The sequence below is a fragment of the Drosophila miranda genome, chromosome 2, assembly GCF_003369915.1.
Source record: "Drosophila miranda strain MSH22 chromosome 2, D.miranda_PacBio2.1, whole genome shotgun sequence".
NCBI classification, from domain to species: Eukaryota; Metazoa; Arthropoda; class Insecta; order Diptera; family Drosophilidae; genus Drosophila; species Drosophila miranda.
In genome coordinates this window covers 28,217,962-28,234,004 of record NC_046675.1, presented here as the reverse complement: position 1 = coordinate 28,234,004, position 16,043 = coordinate 28,217,962, and the positions used below count along the sequence as shown (strand labels likewise).

General features: G+C 46.7%; 3 protein-coding genes across 5 annotated transcripts; 2 read left to right on the top strand and 1 right to left on the bottom strand.

The window, feature by feature from the left end:
- Positions 1 to 1,401: 1,401 nt before the first annotated feature.
- On the top strand, positions 1,402 to 4,095 carry LOC117187157 (nuclear pore complex protein Nup93-1-like). Its single transcript, XM_033389227.1, has 4 exons — positions 1,402 to 1,643; positions 1,700 to 1,883; positions 1,946 to 3,324; positions 3,391 to 4,095. Exons 1-4 carry the CDS (start codon positions 1,483 to 1,485, stop codon positions 4,061 to 4,063), a joined length of 2,397 nt encoding a protein of 798 aa, XP_033245118.1. The 5' UTR covers positions 1,402 to 1,482; the 3' UTR covers positions 4,064 to 4,095.
- On the bottom strand, positions 4,084 to 5,223 carry LOC117187158. Of its 2 annotated transcripts, none has more exons than XM_033389228.1 (2): positions 4,692 to 5,223; positions 4,084 to 4,627 (listed from the first exon to the last, which is right to left on the bottom strand). In XM_033389228.1, the coding sequence occupies exons 1-2, from the start codon at positions 4,927 to 4,929 to the stop codon at positions 4,110 to 4,112; spliced, it is 756 nt and encodes a 251-aa protein (XP_033245119.1). In that variant the 5' UTR covers positions 4,930 to 5,223; the 3' UTR covers positions 4,084 to 4,109. The 2 variants fall into 2 exon arrangements, with proteins under 2 accessions (XP_033245119.1, XP_033245120.1); XM_033389229.1 differs by having other exon boundaries at positions 4,688 to 5,222.
- A 671-nt stretch (positions 5,224 to 5,894) lies between these two features.
- Positions 5,895 to 15,997, top strand: LOC108156490 (protein YSC84). 2 transcript variants are annotated; one of them, XM_017287976.2, is made up of 4 exons: positions 5,895 to 6,683; positions 13,193 to 14,670; positions 14,737 to 15,009; positions 15,087 to 15,997. In XM_017287976.2, the coding sequence occupies exons 2-4, from the start codon at positions 13,198 to 13,200 to the stop codon at positions 15,213 to 15,215; spliced, it is 1,875 nt and encodes a 624-aa protein (XP_017143465.1). In that variant the 5' UTR covers positions 5,895 to 6,683; positions 13,193 to 13,197; the 3' UTR covers positions 15,216 to 15,997. The 2 variants fall into 2 exon arrangements, with proteins under 2 accessions (XP_017143465.1, XP_017143464.2); XM_017287975.2 differs by lacking the exon at positions 5,895 to 6,683 and adding an exon at positions 12,988 to 13,102.
- Positions 15,998 to 16,043: the final 46 nt, after the last annotated feature.

The window sequence follows — 16,043 nt, the reverse complement described above, 5'->3', positions numbered from 1 at the left end:
AAATATTTAATTAATATACATACATATATGATATACAATACAGCCGTTGTCTTTGTCGTTTCAAATGGAGAAACAGGGTATTTCAACGCTCATCGTTAATTGAAATCGTGACAGCAGTAACGGGTTCGCCCGCGCTCATATCGCCATTCGCAGTCTGAAACAGTCTGGCAACGCTTATAGCAATCGTTATCGTTTCCAAATTGGTATATCGTGAGACATATCGACTCTCCAGCCCTACAAACAGGGTGACCGCTTACGGTATTTTTAATACTTTTCGGTATTTTTAGGTCAAAATTGAACCAACGGTATATTTACGGTATATCGGTATATAATGTTATATTTTGCCAGTTTCATCAATATATTAAATTTCATTTTCAACGTTTATATAGAAATCCAATAAAAGGAAGTATTTCGAATAGGCCAATCATGTATAGAATTGATTCATCAATCGTACAAAATTGAGTGGGCGTGGCTAAATGTTCTATATAGATAGTATTATTCAACGGAACAAAGAATTGTTCGTTTTTTGAATCGAATTTGAGTTCGCCGCAGTTCGCCGCAGTTCGCCGCGGTTCGCCCCAGTTCGCTTTAGCAACAATGAGTCTCATTCCATACACAAACATGCTGCTAATTCCATGCACACATACCCTGGGGGAAAGGATATTATAGAATTGAGAATATGTTTGTCATCCCAGGCTCCAATTAATGCAAAAACAATTTAGTCTCTGTTTTAAATATCACAACGATATTTTGCAGTTTATTGCCTTCTTACAGAGACCAAATAGATCCAAATCAGGATCGAGATATATATACAAGACACTCATCATATACATGAATATGTCCAAAAAATGTCAATTTGAGAAAAGGTCTTTATTAGTTACGTTTTATCTTCATATCAATATTTATACTTTCATATAAAATTAACAAAATAGGGTATACAAAGGCTGTACTACGGCTTACACGCAACATAGCGATTTTTTTTTTGTTGAACTTTTTTGTTTAAACCTTTTTTTACAATAAATACAATAAAAGCAAGGATTAAAAACTATCCAATCTTGTAGAAAATTTATTCATCAATGGGATAAAACTATGTGGGCATTCCTGAAAGATTTAGTTAGTCAGCATTATTCAATGGAATATTAAAATTGAGCAATTTCCTTTTTCGTTTGTCTTGATTGACCTATTTCGCTACTTGTTTTCTGTTTGACTTATTTCGCTAAAACCTCTTTTTACGCAAAATGCAATAAAAGCAAGTATTAAGAATACACCAGTTAAATAGAAAATTGATTCATCAACCGTATAAAATTATGATGGCATGGCTAAATGTTCTATATAGCTAGTAATATTCGACGGAATATGAAAAACGAGGAATATGTAAAATAGAAGGTCGGACGATATATTTTATCGATAAGTCCGCGGTCACACTGCCTACAAATTTCCGCCTGGCGGCAATTTATTTATTTACATTTATTGACACTCAAAATGGATTTAAATACGTTGCTGCAGAGCGCCCAGAACCTAACAAATGCGGCCAAAGCCGAGTACGAGATGCCTCAGGTGGAGCGTACGCTCCAACAGGTGTTGCAGGCCACCACGGAGCTACACTCGCGCGTCACTCAGTCCAGCAACAAAGATATACAAGCGTAAGTAAAGTAAAGCAATTGTGCGATTTCCCAGGCTGATCAGGTTTCTGCGGCAGGCATATACTGCTCGGTTCCAAGGGCATAGATCTTCCCAAGCTTACCCAAAAGCTGGAGGCGCTCAATGCACGAAAAACCTTCGAACCGGTCGATGTGGTTGGGGCTGACACGGATGTGTGCACGTTCCTGAAAAACGAGCGCGAGAACGCCATACTTTCAGTGATTGAGGATACCAATACAAACGTGAGTCATGGTTTTGCTGCTCCTCCTACATTCAGTAGAATGGCCTTCTTCTTCTTTAACAGATCAGTGAAACGGTGAGCAAACAGAAGTGGGAGAACCTGAACAGCACTTGGAATGAGGAGAAAAGCCGGTTGCTGGACGCCCTGATTGGACCCTCGCAGAACTTTATCGATCTGCAGCGTCTGCCAGAGCACATTACCCTCGATCCCAACTTGCCGATAAGCAGATGCCTCAGCCGAATGGAGCTTATCTACGCCCAGGAGCTGCGCCACTATAACGAACTGCTGCTGAAGGGCGCCCACCGACCAAATCTTGTGCAGAAGTTTGCCGTGTTGACCAGCAGCTTTGGCGATGATCGGCTGACAGACATGTGGTCAACGGTGGCCGCCGTGACGCAGGTGAACGAGCCCCTACACAGCGATCCCATCAAAGCTCGCCAGCAGCGGCCAGAGTTTGTTATTAACGCCAAATCGTGTCTCGAGAGGCACTACAAGATCTACATGTGTATCGTGGTGGGGGCTGCCCGCTCCAGCAATTGCTATCAACTGGTACGCGCCTATGTGACCAATCGATTCAGCGCTCAGAAGACAATCGGCCTAGTGGACACTTTGGACAACAAGCCACTGTGGCCCATGGTCTACTATTCCCTGCGCTGTGGAGCAGCAGAGGCGGCTGTGGAATTCCTGCACGAGGCCGGACCCAGTTACGAAGACTTTGCCCAGGTCATCGCCGATCGCAGCGCGGGCGCCGTGAATCCGAGGACAGAGACACAGTTGAAGCTGCAGTACGCCAATAAGATTAAGAACTCCACCGATGCATATAAGAAGGCAGTGTACTGCTTAATCCTGGGCTGCGACCCCAACGAGTTGCACGGCGAGGTGGCCAAGGCTATCGACGACTATTTATGGATCAAGCTGGCTATGCTCCGTCCCGGGGATGCCGCCGGCTATGGTAGGCTCCAGTCGGAGATCCTCGAGAAGTATGGAGAAAAGCATTTCCATGCCAGCAACCAGACTGACGTCTATTTCAAAGCCCTGGTTCTTGTCGGCCTTTTTGAAGCCTCGATTGAGCTACTGGCCCGCAATGGTCAATCCGTTCATGCCGTCCACATGGCCATTGCCCTGCACGAGCTGGGGGTGCTGGGCGGAGCCCGCAGTGTCTCGCAACCGTTGCTGTCCATCGACATCGCCGACCCTCAGCCGCTGCGCCGCCTCAATCTGACGAGATTGGTCCGGCTGTACGCGCAGCGCTTCGAGCGCACGGATACGACGGAGGCTCTTAACTACTACTTCACCCTACGTTGCTTGCGAGATCCGAAGGGCCGGAACATGTTCCTCACCTGCGTCTGTGATCTGGTGGTAGGCAGCGGGGCGCTGGATACCAGCATTTTCGACTTGATATTCGGCCAGCGGATGACTGATGCCGACGAAGAGGTTCCAGGGTGAGTCTGAGTGTATTTCTCCGTGTCCCCCCACCAGCATATCACTTTTTTTAATTCCGTTCTTAGAGGAGTATTCCGCCAATTTGATTGTCCGGAGTTCGACACGAACACCACGGCCTCGCTGATCGCAGAAGAGCTGGTTGCCCGAGGCAGCTTCGAAATGGCCGTGCGGCTTTACGAGTTGGCTGGCGACTACAACCTCGCCCTGAAGCACTTCAACATTCTTCTGGCACAGGTCGTGCAGTTGTCGCCGCAGGAGGGATCACAGCGGGCCCGTCTTCGAGACGAGGCTAATCGATTTAGCAGACTCTTGGCAGCGCTCCGTATAGATGTGGAGCCCAAAATAAGGGGCAGCTTTGCACTGCTGCAGCTGCTCCTCGTTTTCTTTGACCTCCATCGTGAGGGGAAGCTGGTCCAAGCTCTAGAACAGCTGCAGCGCACGAAGCTGATGCCAAACACCACGGATGATGTGGAGGGCTGTTTGACCACCATCAAGAAACTCAGCGGAGAGGTCATCAAGGTGATCCCCGACGTGTTGGTGGCTGCCATGGACATCACACTCACCCAGTACAACCAGTTGAAGCCGTCGAGCATCTGTAGCTCGAATCAGCTGCAGTTGCAGCTCGAAAAGTTGCGAGTGCGGGCCAAAGCCTTGTCCAACCTCGCCGCCAGCATGCCTTTCCGCATGCCCTACGAAACCAACAAACGTCTGATGCAGCTGGAGCTGATGATGCACTAGAATAAAAGTATGCTAACCTGTACAGGAGATCAGATATGTACTCTATTTATTTCATCAGCATGAAAATGTACTCCTCCTCTTCGGTGTCCGCGTGATCTTCAAGTCTCTGCTCAAGTTCCTGTATTCTAAGAAGAGCAGCAGCCAGCTTTTGCTGCAAGCTAACGCTGATGTCTTTGGTTCCTTGGCAGGATGGACATGATTCAGCCCCATCAGTACCTTTCGAATTGTCCTCGTCGATTCCCTCATCTTCAGCCTCGTTCCTGAGAGGGAGATCCAAGGGATCTTCAGTGTCAGTGCCAAGATTCAGTTCAGGTAAGGCTTGCTTTGGCAACTTGCTGTTTTTGTTGGGCAGCAGACTCGGACGAAAGTGTCTGGAGCATATGAACGGCCACTTTAGACCGTCTTTAAGCCTGCACAGCTTCATCCACTCTGTTCGCAACTGCGGCTCTGTGGGAAAACAGTGCAATCTATCGGGCGGCGATCGTGTCGTGCAATCCCCGATGCAGCACTTTCGCACCAACTTTTTCTTCTTTGCGGCGCCATGGTGCAGTCCGTCTGTCATGCCTGAAAATCAAAGGATCGTCAGAGTATATCTCCTTTAGCTACTAGTAATTGTGACCTGACCTACCGACAAATAGCGTTGGTACTGCCCAGGCGAACAATTTGGACTTGCCGAAACAGTGAGGCTCAAAGTGTCGTCGGCACACCCGCCGATTCGAGAGTTTTCCGTCCTTTGGCAGGCAGAGATTCTCCATCCACTTAAGCCTGACGCCCGGCTTTGTAGGAAACTTGAACATAGAGCTGCTGTCTTGCAAGCCACTCTCGTGACATTCGGAAACCGTGCAACGAAGTCGTTCATAAATCATTTTATTTTTGATTTGACCCTGAAGTGAAATGGAGAAAGCAACAAGTGTTGTAAGCCGTTTCTAAGCTTGTCTTTAAATTTGGTCCTTTTCCAAGCACTCCGTTTTATATAATAGCTGGAAACTCGATTTGAAGTGCTACGACAAGTGCTATTTGGACAGCATTCAGTGCATCAAGCGTCTAAGAACATTAAATATTTATTTCAAATTGTTTTTTGTTCAACCGAAATTTATCGATGCCCAAAAAATTCAGCCCCCTTTTTTGTCTACATTTTCCCGCTTCTCCGTCTGGTCACACAAAAGACTGCCAATAAACGAAGGTGATGGCAGTTTTTGGCTCTCTTTTCGCTCTCTCTGAAGCGGTTCAACGGAATATCAAAATAAGACCGATTACTCTCTTACTTGTTTTTGTTTGACCTTTTTCGCTTAAACATAAATTGAACGGGGAACGATTAAGCCCGCCAAGACGGCATTTTAACATTCGACCGATGTAATGAAAGTTTCATAATTTTAGCCCAGTTCGGGTGAAAGATATCGTGTTTGTTTTAAGTTCAGAGGAAAGATGACATGGATCTACAAAAATAATTTACACTCAGTAATATTTTCCGCCATTCACCTGAAGTCTTTGAACTGTTTAAATAGAGGGGGCTAAGTGGATTAAGTTCGATGGCCTATCGATATACGATATATAATGGTATATTTTGTCAATTTCATCAATCTACTAAATTTCATTTTCAAGTTATATAGAAATAAAATAAAAGCAAGTATTTAGAATAAACCAGTTAAGTAGAAAATTGATTCATCAATCGTATAAAATTATAATGGCATGGCTAAATGTTCTATATAGCTGAGAATACTCCACGGAAGATCAAAAACGAGGAATATGTAAAATATAACTTGAACTCGTCAGTATATTTATGGTATATTTTTGAAATGAGATGGTATATTTCGGTATATTTCTGAGGGTCGCACGGTATATTTGATCGATAAGTGGTAAGCGCGGCGGAGAAAAAATTTTAACAAAAATTTCGTTGGAACGCCCATTTGAAAGAATATTTAACATTAAAAAAAGTGGAGAACTACTCAGTGCATTGGTGCTGTATTGACATATATTCCCCAGTTGCGCGGCAGAGTGTTGGGGCCCAGAGAACAAGTCGGTACAAAGATTTCGCTTTTGTTGCCTCTTTGATGAGGGAATTTGTGTCGTGGTGTGTGTGCGTGCGTGTAATTAAACAAAAGTATTAAGCAAAAGTTACATATTTTGCAATCCGCGCCCGTCTACTACGGAGTAAAAAAGGCAGATACAAAGGCAGACAGACAATTGTCACAGTTGCAGCTGCGTCGCAGGCTGCACTTCCTACAACGGTTTTTGGGCCCCTGCTCCTGGATTTGCAGCTGCTGTTATTTGGCTGACGTTGTTGTTGTCATACTCGCACACACACACCACCTCTCGTTAACTACCTTGAAAGCCGTCGAGGCAGAGCGAGAGGGAAAGACAGAAGGCGCGCGCGGTAAAAAGTGCAAAGTTGATGCCGTTCAAATAAGCTTGGACACTGTGTGTGTGTTTGTTACTGTTCGTGTGTGCGTTTGTGCGTGAGCACAGGCATTAGTCATTTTTGGCCTGGGCTAAAACTGGACTGGAAGATTGGGCCTGGCCTGGTCTTTCGCTCTTGTTCGTTGATCCCCGGCAACACATCATTTGGAGCGCATCAACCAAAGAGGGACACATCAAAGTCATCTGTGCGGATCGTCAAAAGGTTAGTTACCCGCTCTGCATTGACATTGGTGCACCCTGCACCCTGCACCCTCTTAACTTGGCCAACACTCGCACGCACCCCCACTTTATATCGTATATGTACATCATACATATATGTATCCAGCGATCTGTTCAGGCTATTTGCTTAATTGAAATTACTGTCAAGGTCGTATTTGTTAATTAATTAAATGTTTGCCTGAGCTGTGTGTTGTTCGTAGGGTTGGTAATACGAGAAGAGACTTTCAGTTGTTGCATAAACCCGATATGCTACGTTAGCTACCGACTGTTTGTTCACGCCTCAGCGATAAGGAATTCAGTGACATTTATGGATGAGAAATGTACATGCATACACATATGCGTGCATGAACTCATACATATATACATATGTATTTAATCGCTCCATCTTTTTCGTGCACTTGTTTGCCTGAAGCTCTTCCTTATAGCACAAGGCACCCTTTTCCACACTCTTTCCCACACACTTTGCGCAATGCAATGCCGAAGGAATTTCATTTTCGTGTTGTCACTTTCAGGCGCAGCAGGTGTGTCTTGCTTTTACTGTTTTGCCTCACTTTCCATGCCACCGACTCCATCCGATCGGCACATGGCGTCCATCCCTCGCATCGCCTCGCCGCGCCACTGTTTCGTTTCGGAGATAAAGTTCTTCAAAGAGTATGCACTCGTACGTATGTGGTACAATATCTGAAATGCTTCTGCGATCCCCGACTGCTTGTTCAAAACAGGAAACGGCTTGGGAAGCCTTTATCACAGAACATGGGAAATGGTACTGTGCTCAGGGAGAGGGGGAGGGGAGGGTGGAGTGGATATGTGCACTCTCCAGCTGGCTCGCTCTAGCGAAACAAACTACAAACTACCTTCAAAAGAACATTGTTCTGTGAGCGTTCTGGAATGCACCTGTCAAGTGCACTTACTATATACTGGCCCATTGGACACACATTCTAGTGCGTAAACTTCAAGCTTTGATTGTATTCAACTTTGACCCACATTCGTCAAATGTCCCCCCCACATGGCACGCCACGCATCACAGAGAGAGTAAGAGAGAGAGAGAGGGAGAGAGGGAGCTCGCACTCGCTGATGAAGCAGCTCCCCCGTATAATAGTTTTTTGTAGTCGAACGTGCAATTTTAGATCGCATTGTTTGCTTAGAATTCGCTACTGCAAGAAATAAGTACATACACAAATTTGTATTTGTGTATCCACGACAAATGCATGCATATACTTAGTCATATAGTACTATGTACTTGCATATACGAATGCACGCAAATAAGTTATAGAATGAATTGCATGCGCTGGAAAAAAAACAACAGAGAATAACCATAAGCACGACGGCACCGCACCGAAACGTGCTGACAATGCCGAATGGTGCGGATGATTTTGCCAATTTTGATTTCACCTCTCCAACGGTTTTTCATCCTCCTCCATTCCCTCTCGTTCTAAGCGGGGCATTTGCGCAAAAAGTAATACATATGTACGTATATGACAAAAGGTGGAAAGGAAAAGAAGGATTGGGCCAGCTTCGAGCCGAAGCTGTAGACACTCTAGAGTCTAGACACCAGACGATGGCGAAATTACTTATTAGGTGGTGTCTTCACCAGATCTGCTCGCTTTCGAGGACCATCCATTTCTCAAACGTCGCTGAGAACCGAGAGAGCGGTTTGAAAAGTGGATGGTCCTGACCCTTACGTGGCTATGGCTGTGACCTGTGCTTCCTTATAGGGAAGGGACTGTGACTGGGACTGGGATTGGGACTCTTCATCTTCATGGAAAAAACACAAAAGCTTACTAAAAATTTAAATTCAAACCAGTTCTCTCTCAGTGTTTGTTTCGACTCGTTTTAAAGTCTTCCCTACGCAAAGCCCATATAACTATTTGCCTGTGTATTGGTTTTGGATTATGTTTCACCGTTTCGGGAAGTACAAGACAAGGTCCGGGCCAGGGGGGAGCGGAGCAAAGTGTTTCGTTTTGGCCGCTTGCGTTGGACGCTAAATTTGATGATCAAATTTTTATTACTCGTTTGTTGTGACGCCACATTCATGCTGTGTCTATACGAGTATACTCTTACGCTGTGTTCTTCGGTTATCATTCGGGGAGTTCATTTACTGAAATTTAAATCGAAATCTTTAACCTTCTGCCCACTCATTTTCACTAATTAATAGATCTTTAACTCAATGGAACCTTAACCCCAAAGCCACACACAAAGCTGGGCTCTGTTTCCTTCTCCATCTCCATATATATCGCTTATTCCTTCTTTCCCCCTTATTTATTCTTTATCTCTGGTTCCCAACATAATCGTACGCTCAAGTCAAAGACTTTACGTAAAGTGAATGATTTCGGTTTTTGTTCTCTTTGTAATTTGCTTTAATTGCACAAATGCATCATCGTCTCGTCGCATCTCATCATCTCTTTGGGGCACGTTCCATTCAGCCACTCTCCATCCAGCCATACATATGTATGTGTCTATGTTCTTTATTCGGCGGCAGGTCGAACCGATCGCCAGAAATTGAGGCGTGTTTTTCATACTGAAGTTCATTTAACTTTTTATTCCGTGGCATTAAATTCAATTGGTTTCATCGGCGCTACGCCGTGCCTTCGTCCGCCCGTCCGTCCGTCCGTGGTCCGTTGTCTGTCGTCTGTCGTCTGTCGCCGTCGCCGTCGCCGTCGCCGTCGCCTTCACGTTGTTATTGATGTGGCGCTGTGGCGTTGGGTGCTTCTGATGTGGTTTTCCGCTACCGTTTGCTATTTTTACGCCAGATGAGGGCATCGGCGAGCCAGCCGCTCCTCTAGCGTGTAAGAGGTTACCTTTGGTCAAGGGGCGGTCAATGGAACGACCCTTTGTATGACCATTATGTGTGATTGTGGTCTAGTGCGGGTTCCAGTCCATTCATATCCCTGGGCGTCGCGTCGCAAAAATATATACATACATGCACATATGTTTGTAGGTATCCTATAGTCGCAATATTTACTGCATATATAGCTTCTGTCTTGTTATCTTTGTAACGAAAATAAAAGCCTTCAAGGTCGTCCCAGACGGTGCGAGTCTATGAAAATCTCGAGCTAGCAACGGAATTGCTTGGAGATGGGCGGATCGTGGGGGGGGAGAACCACAGAAGCGTACAAAGTAAATTAATTAAAATGGAGCATGGAAATCGGTATTTCAAATGCAATTTTCAAGCCATCATCTCATTTCGTTTTCTTTTCTTTTCATTCCGTTTCATTCGATTATTAATATCGTCTGTGCGCTGTCGCAGTCGCTGTTGAGGCTTTGCTCTCACTTTGATCGTGGGGAAGGGGAAGAGCGAGAGGGAGGGCATATCAGCCATCAGCTCCACCCCACACACATGCACACACACAGACACGAACGTCTCTTTGTCACTTTCTTTTGTTCTGCTTTCCATCTTCCACTGCCAACTGCCATCTTCTCCCCACTTCTTCGTGAGAAGCTGCTCGGAACGTGCGGTCAAGCTGATTTGATGATGGATTCGAAGTTGTGTTAGATCGAGAGTCAAATGCTTCTCATAAAATGTGAATCACCCAAACACCCGCATGTTTTATAGCCCATCCAACAATATTTTCACTCGAAATCGGTTGCCCATATCTACTCGTATTGTTGAGGGGGAAACAAGCAAAGCAATTAGCAAGCAAGCTGCATTTTTACAGCCAACCGTTCTCTTCTCATGAATAGTAGTATTTGGCAGTGACCTCCGACTTCCCACTTGCCACTCCCTCCCCCCCGACCCTCTGGGGAAAACCGGTTGCTGGCATTGACTCAAACCTCCTCTTATCAACGAAACGAAACCAAAAACATTGCAAAGAATAGGCTTCATTACAAGCTCCCTGCCCTGCCCTGCCCTGCAGCTTTTATTAAAGCTCTTACTGCTGTAGCACAGCTTCTCTTCTTGTTATACTACTGTAGCACAAGAGATCTGCAAGCTGTAGAACACTCCACAACGAAGAGGAGGAGGAGCTGATGGAATAAAGAAAAAGCAGAGAGAAGAGCGAAGAGAGCGAGGAGAGAGGAGAGCGAGAGATGGTGACTCTGATCTCATCATCAGCTCAATGAAATCCCCTTTCTCTATTGGAAACGTGTGGCAAAATATGCGGATGACCACTTTATATATTATGTACATTCGAATTGATTCATAATGATTAGAAATATGGGATTGTAGAGCATGCCATTTCCATCTCTATTTTGATTTCATTTCTCGCCAAACATCACCGATTAGAGGCGATTATTTGATCAATTTTACTGACGCCAAATGCTACGGGGGGAAGGACACACACACACGCTCCACGCTCCACGTTACACGTTACACAGGGTTACGTACGTGAAATTCCGCCACAAGAGTTCTTCCCTGTATTCGTTTGGGGTCTGTTTAGGATTGGTTTGCTCTTCACAGCGTTGGAGGTGGGGGAGTGGGCCTGCAAATGATTAAATTGGCATTCAGAATCCCAACAATTCCACTGTACGAGTGGATGGGGTATGGTGTATGAGTGGATGGGCAGGCAGTACCTTAACGGCTCTACCGCCCTGCCGCCCTGCCACCCTGCCTCCCATCATCAGCACCTTCTGAAGGTGATTTTAATTAGATTGCAACTGTAACTGTTTGTTCGCAGCTCTCCGCTTTGGTCTGAACGAGTAACGGGTAAGGGGCAACGGGCGGCAACGTGTCGGCGATTAGCGTCACAATCAGTCATTCATTCACTCAGCCATTCCGTACGTTCCGTTCGTTCCGTTTGTTTCCTCAGTGAAACAACACTCTCTAACACAAATCTAGGTTTACTTTCGTATTCTATTCTTTTCTCGCTATTGATTGTTGATTTTGAGCTGTTTGTTGGAAGAAACGAGAAATTTACATGAATTTCGCATGCATTCATTGTTTTGTTTATGAACTCGGATGAAAGTTTTAGATCTGTTTATCTTTGTTCTCATAAATGAATTTGAATTTGCGGCAATGATTCCAGATACCAAGAGTGTCTAATGCCATTAGAAACACGTTACTTGGCCGCCATGTGTCAAAATATAGCCCACACATAATAGAATACACCCCCCCGATCACGGTCCAGCCCTGAGAGGCGGATACCAAATTGCGTAGAATCCATAATCCATTCTCGTGGAATGCGCTTTGGGGAATTCTCTCCGAATGACGCCGCCACTATTTATCCATTTCTCTGAATGTATTTCTAATGAATGAAACATTCCAAAATTGTATCCAGCTTAGGGAGGGGGAGGGAGGGAGTCCCAATACTTTTTTTGCGACGTAAAATATTCCGATAAGAATATTATTATTTGTATTTTGTTATTCCCTACAGCGGGCGGCTCTTCTTATCAATCCAACATTGTGCCCCAAGCCCAGTGATTGTTTCCCCCCAGTTATTGTGCGCTCCTCTCTCTCTCTCTCTCTCTCTCAGAGATGCTGTAGAGGCGCTCGGATACGGTTCCGTAATGTGCCGGGCACCGACCCGCACCGAGAGACGTCTGTCGCAAGTGGGGCATGAAGCACGAGGCACGAGGCAACTACTGCAACATTTCGGGTTAATTTGGGCATTTGTTTCCACTCTCTGCTCCCCTCTCTGATATCACAGATGCCCCCTTGTTTACAGAAGTCGAACCAAAATCCAAATAATTAGCAGAAAGCAGAAAGAGCATTTGGTTTGTGATTTGAGGGCGTGCATTTGCACCAGAATGGGAATGGGGATGAGGATCTCTACCTTAATGGGATGCCGTGACGTAACGTGACGTCAATGCTGCGAAAGAAAAACATAAACAAAAAGCAGTATGTTTTATTTATCTTTGATTCCTTCTGCTTCTTCGATGTCATGGCCGTTGCCTGTCGATGGATGGCTTTTTATTATTATGGCATTATATTTCGCGAAAGAGGGATCCCTCTTTTATGATAGTTCCCATTGAATCTGATTTCCAGTCGTGCCCGTAGACTGAATGAATCACTCGATTCCCGCCCGGTTCTAATGGTTCCACTTGGGGGTTATCTCTATGCCTGAAGCTATTTTATCTACAAGTCTTGGCCATAATTCCCCTGTTATCGGGCTGTGGCTCTTAGCCGAAATTCTTATCTTGTTTTGTAAACACTACGAATGTACATACCCAGGTGCACGGCATAGAACAGCAGGCCATGGGGCGACACCGACTCAGATATATGTATGTACTTATACACATAAATCCCGAAGGCTCAAGATAGGCTTCTGAGATGCCTTTTTTCCGTATAGTAAACTTTTTGCATACCATTCATGCCCCACCAAGAGACGTTACATTCGTTTTCCTCCTTTTGTTGCCCAAAAAACAAAGCAAACATCAAAAAAATGTTGAAATCTTTTCGGTTCTATTTGAGAAAATTGTTGAGTATAATAGTCCCGCGGAGACTCGTGGAGCCAGCTAGAGTCCCAGGTGTGTGTCCCTACGATACCCTCCAGCACCCGCCAGTAGTACTTGAAAGGAAAGAGAACTCCTTTATTTATTGGTTGTTTTATTTTGCAGGCGACATGACCATTCCATCGCGACCAGCGCCAGCACCGCCCGGATCACGGGGCCAGAGCGCCGCGGCTGGAGCCAATGCCAGCCTGGATCAGCTGCGTCTGCAGCTCCAGCAGCAGCACTTGCAGCAGCAGCAGCAGTCGCACGGCGGTAGTCTCCAGAAGCTAACCATCAAGCTCCCTCCGCCGCCCAAGGGGCCGCTGCAGCAGCAGCAGTCGCTGAATGCACAGCACAAGAAATCCAACAACAACAATCTCTTTGAGGTGCAGACGGGCTCCAGCATCACGCGAAGGTTCCCACAGGCGCGGTACACGCCAACCACCAACTGGGACGATGACCCCTTCGGAGGGGGAGGAGGAGCTGCTGCCAATGGAAATGGCAACTTCAGGAAGATGCCACCGCCGCGACCGCCGCCGCCGAAGGTGCAGGTGCAAGTGAATGGACAGAAGATTGCCTCCACAGGCCAATCGGCGACGTCGACCGGTGGCGGGGGCAGCCTCATCTCCAACATCTTTCACCGCAAGAAGACATCGTCCACGGCAGCGGCTGCTGCTTCCAAGGCCGCAGTGCAGAGTCGCGTCTACGGCCTGAGCAGCGGCCATGCCGGGTCGACGGCACCCACAGCAGCAGCAGCAGCTGCGGCGGCTGCCAGTGCATCCTCGGGCAGTGGGGGGTTCAGCAACACGGATTGGAATGCTGCTTGGAACACGGCCACCACCACCGCCCCCATAACGAGCAGCAGCAGCAGCAGCAGCAGCGCCCACTACTCACAGACGACTAGCAATGCGGCTGCGGTCGATGGACAGCTCATCAGCTTCGACTCGCCGCCGTCGTCGCCCACCTTCACCCAAAAGTCCAACAGCGACTGCGTGAGTGTCGACAGCTTCAGCTCGGATAGCAACTTCAGTTCGCCCCAAAACGGCAGCGTCTCGCAGCCGGAGAGCGGGTTCGAGGACGACTACCATCGACTATCCCGACCGGCCACCCAGAGTCCCCTCGATCCCTGGGAGGCGGTGGACAGTGCCGGCCACAGCGGCGGGGTGGACAGCTTTGGCTCGGCAGCGGTGCGTCAGACGTACCAGACATCCAATCAGGTCCGCTCGTCCGATAATCCTTTGTGCAACGGCAAGAGCCTGCTGCCGCCCACACAATCGCTGACCATGCCCACCATCATCAAGCCGAAGATTTCGCAGAAGCCGAAGGCTCCCAGGGCTCCGCCGTTCGTCGGTGGAATGCCACCCGGCTACGGAGGAGCCTTCAATCCGCCCTCTCCGCCCATGCCCAAGGGGGCTCCGCCACCACTGCCCTCCTCTGTGGGAAGTGCAGCGGCAGGAATCTCGATGCTGGACGTTATTGCGGGCAGGGTGGATGCCATGGCCCTCAGCAATGGCTGCTCGGGCTACGTCGAAGAGGAGGTTAATCCGTACGCCATAGCCCTATACGACTTTGACGGCGTCGAAGAAGGCGATCTTAGCTTTAGGGTAAGTGTTCGAGGACGGACTTCCCGAATGTTTCTCCTCTCTGACTGAATGACGCGGCTATTGCAGGAAAACGAGAAAATCTATCTGCTGGATCAGCCCACACCTGAATGGATGCGCGGACGCACGCGCTCCGGCTGCGAGGGTATTTTCCCGGTCACTTATGTGGACATCAAAGTGCCCCTGGGTGCGGGTGTCTCACAATCACATCCACAAGCACAGGCGCCGCCTCAGCAGCAACAACAGCAGCAGCAGCAACAGCACCAGAGCCAAAATAATGAGCCCACTGCGCTCTGTTTATATCACTTCCCCGGCGGGGTCGAAGGAGATCTGCCATTGCAGGTGAGAATATTGAATAGCAATTGTTTTGTCTGGGTATGACCTTACTAGCCCGATCCATCCTTTGCCTTGCTTAACAGGAGAACGAACTGGTCACAGTGCTTTATAGGATAAACGAGGAGTGGCTGTTCGGCGAGGCGGGAGGACGGCAGGGCCAGTTTCCGGCCAATTTCCTGGACCAAGTGCCCGACAACCTGCCGACGCTGTAAGGGACCAAAAACCCGAACCCGAACCACAAACCCTAGATATATATGTAATGTATACACGATACAAATGTCGATAGTGTCGGAGGGGAGCGAACTGAACAATATACACACACACACACACACAAACACAAACAGATTATACAGATTATAATTATAGAATTGTATTTTTGCTATTTCCGAAACACATTACATGATACGATATAAGATGAGAGAGCAGAGAAAAGAACTATGTTTAAGCCGATCAAAGGATTTCCAGCTTATACACTGGACTGAACTTTGGATTGATTTTATGCTTAACCCGCGAATGGAATTGTTTGTTGAATTCATGCATTCGATCGATGTTTACGTATTGGTTGAATGCTTGCTGATCTTTGAATTTGAAGTATTTGCCCAGCCGCCTATATATCCCTATGTATCCTATATACACCCTATGCCCTATTGTGTACCCCCCATACAGAGCAAAGAAATGGAAAAAAAACCATTGTAAATAAGTTATATTTTACGTGATTGTCTATTTATGTTTAATTATTTAAATCGAGTTTAGTTAGACGCTTAGTTAGGCACATTAACCGATTCCAATTGATGGTTCAAACCCTTTTTTTTGATTCTATGTATTGTATTGTTACGTTACGTTCAAGTGCTCGAAGGATGCCTTTGCTTATATCTCTCCTAATCGCAATCGCATATCGTAGAGGGTGCCGCCCCGCTTATGATATATCAGGATATCACATATCCCCGCTAAGAAAGAAATATATTGAAATAAACGATGTATACAAACCTGGAAATCATCTGTTCGTTCGACTTCCAATCACTACGTTGCCTGGCCCTCAA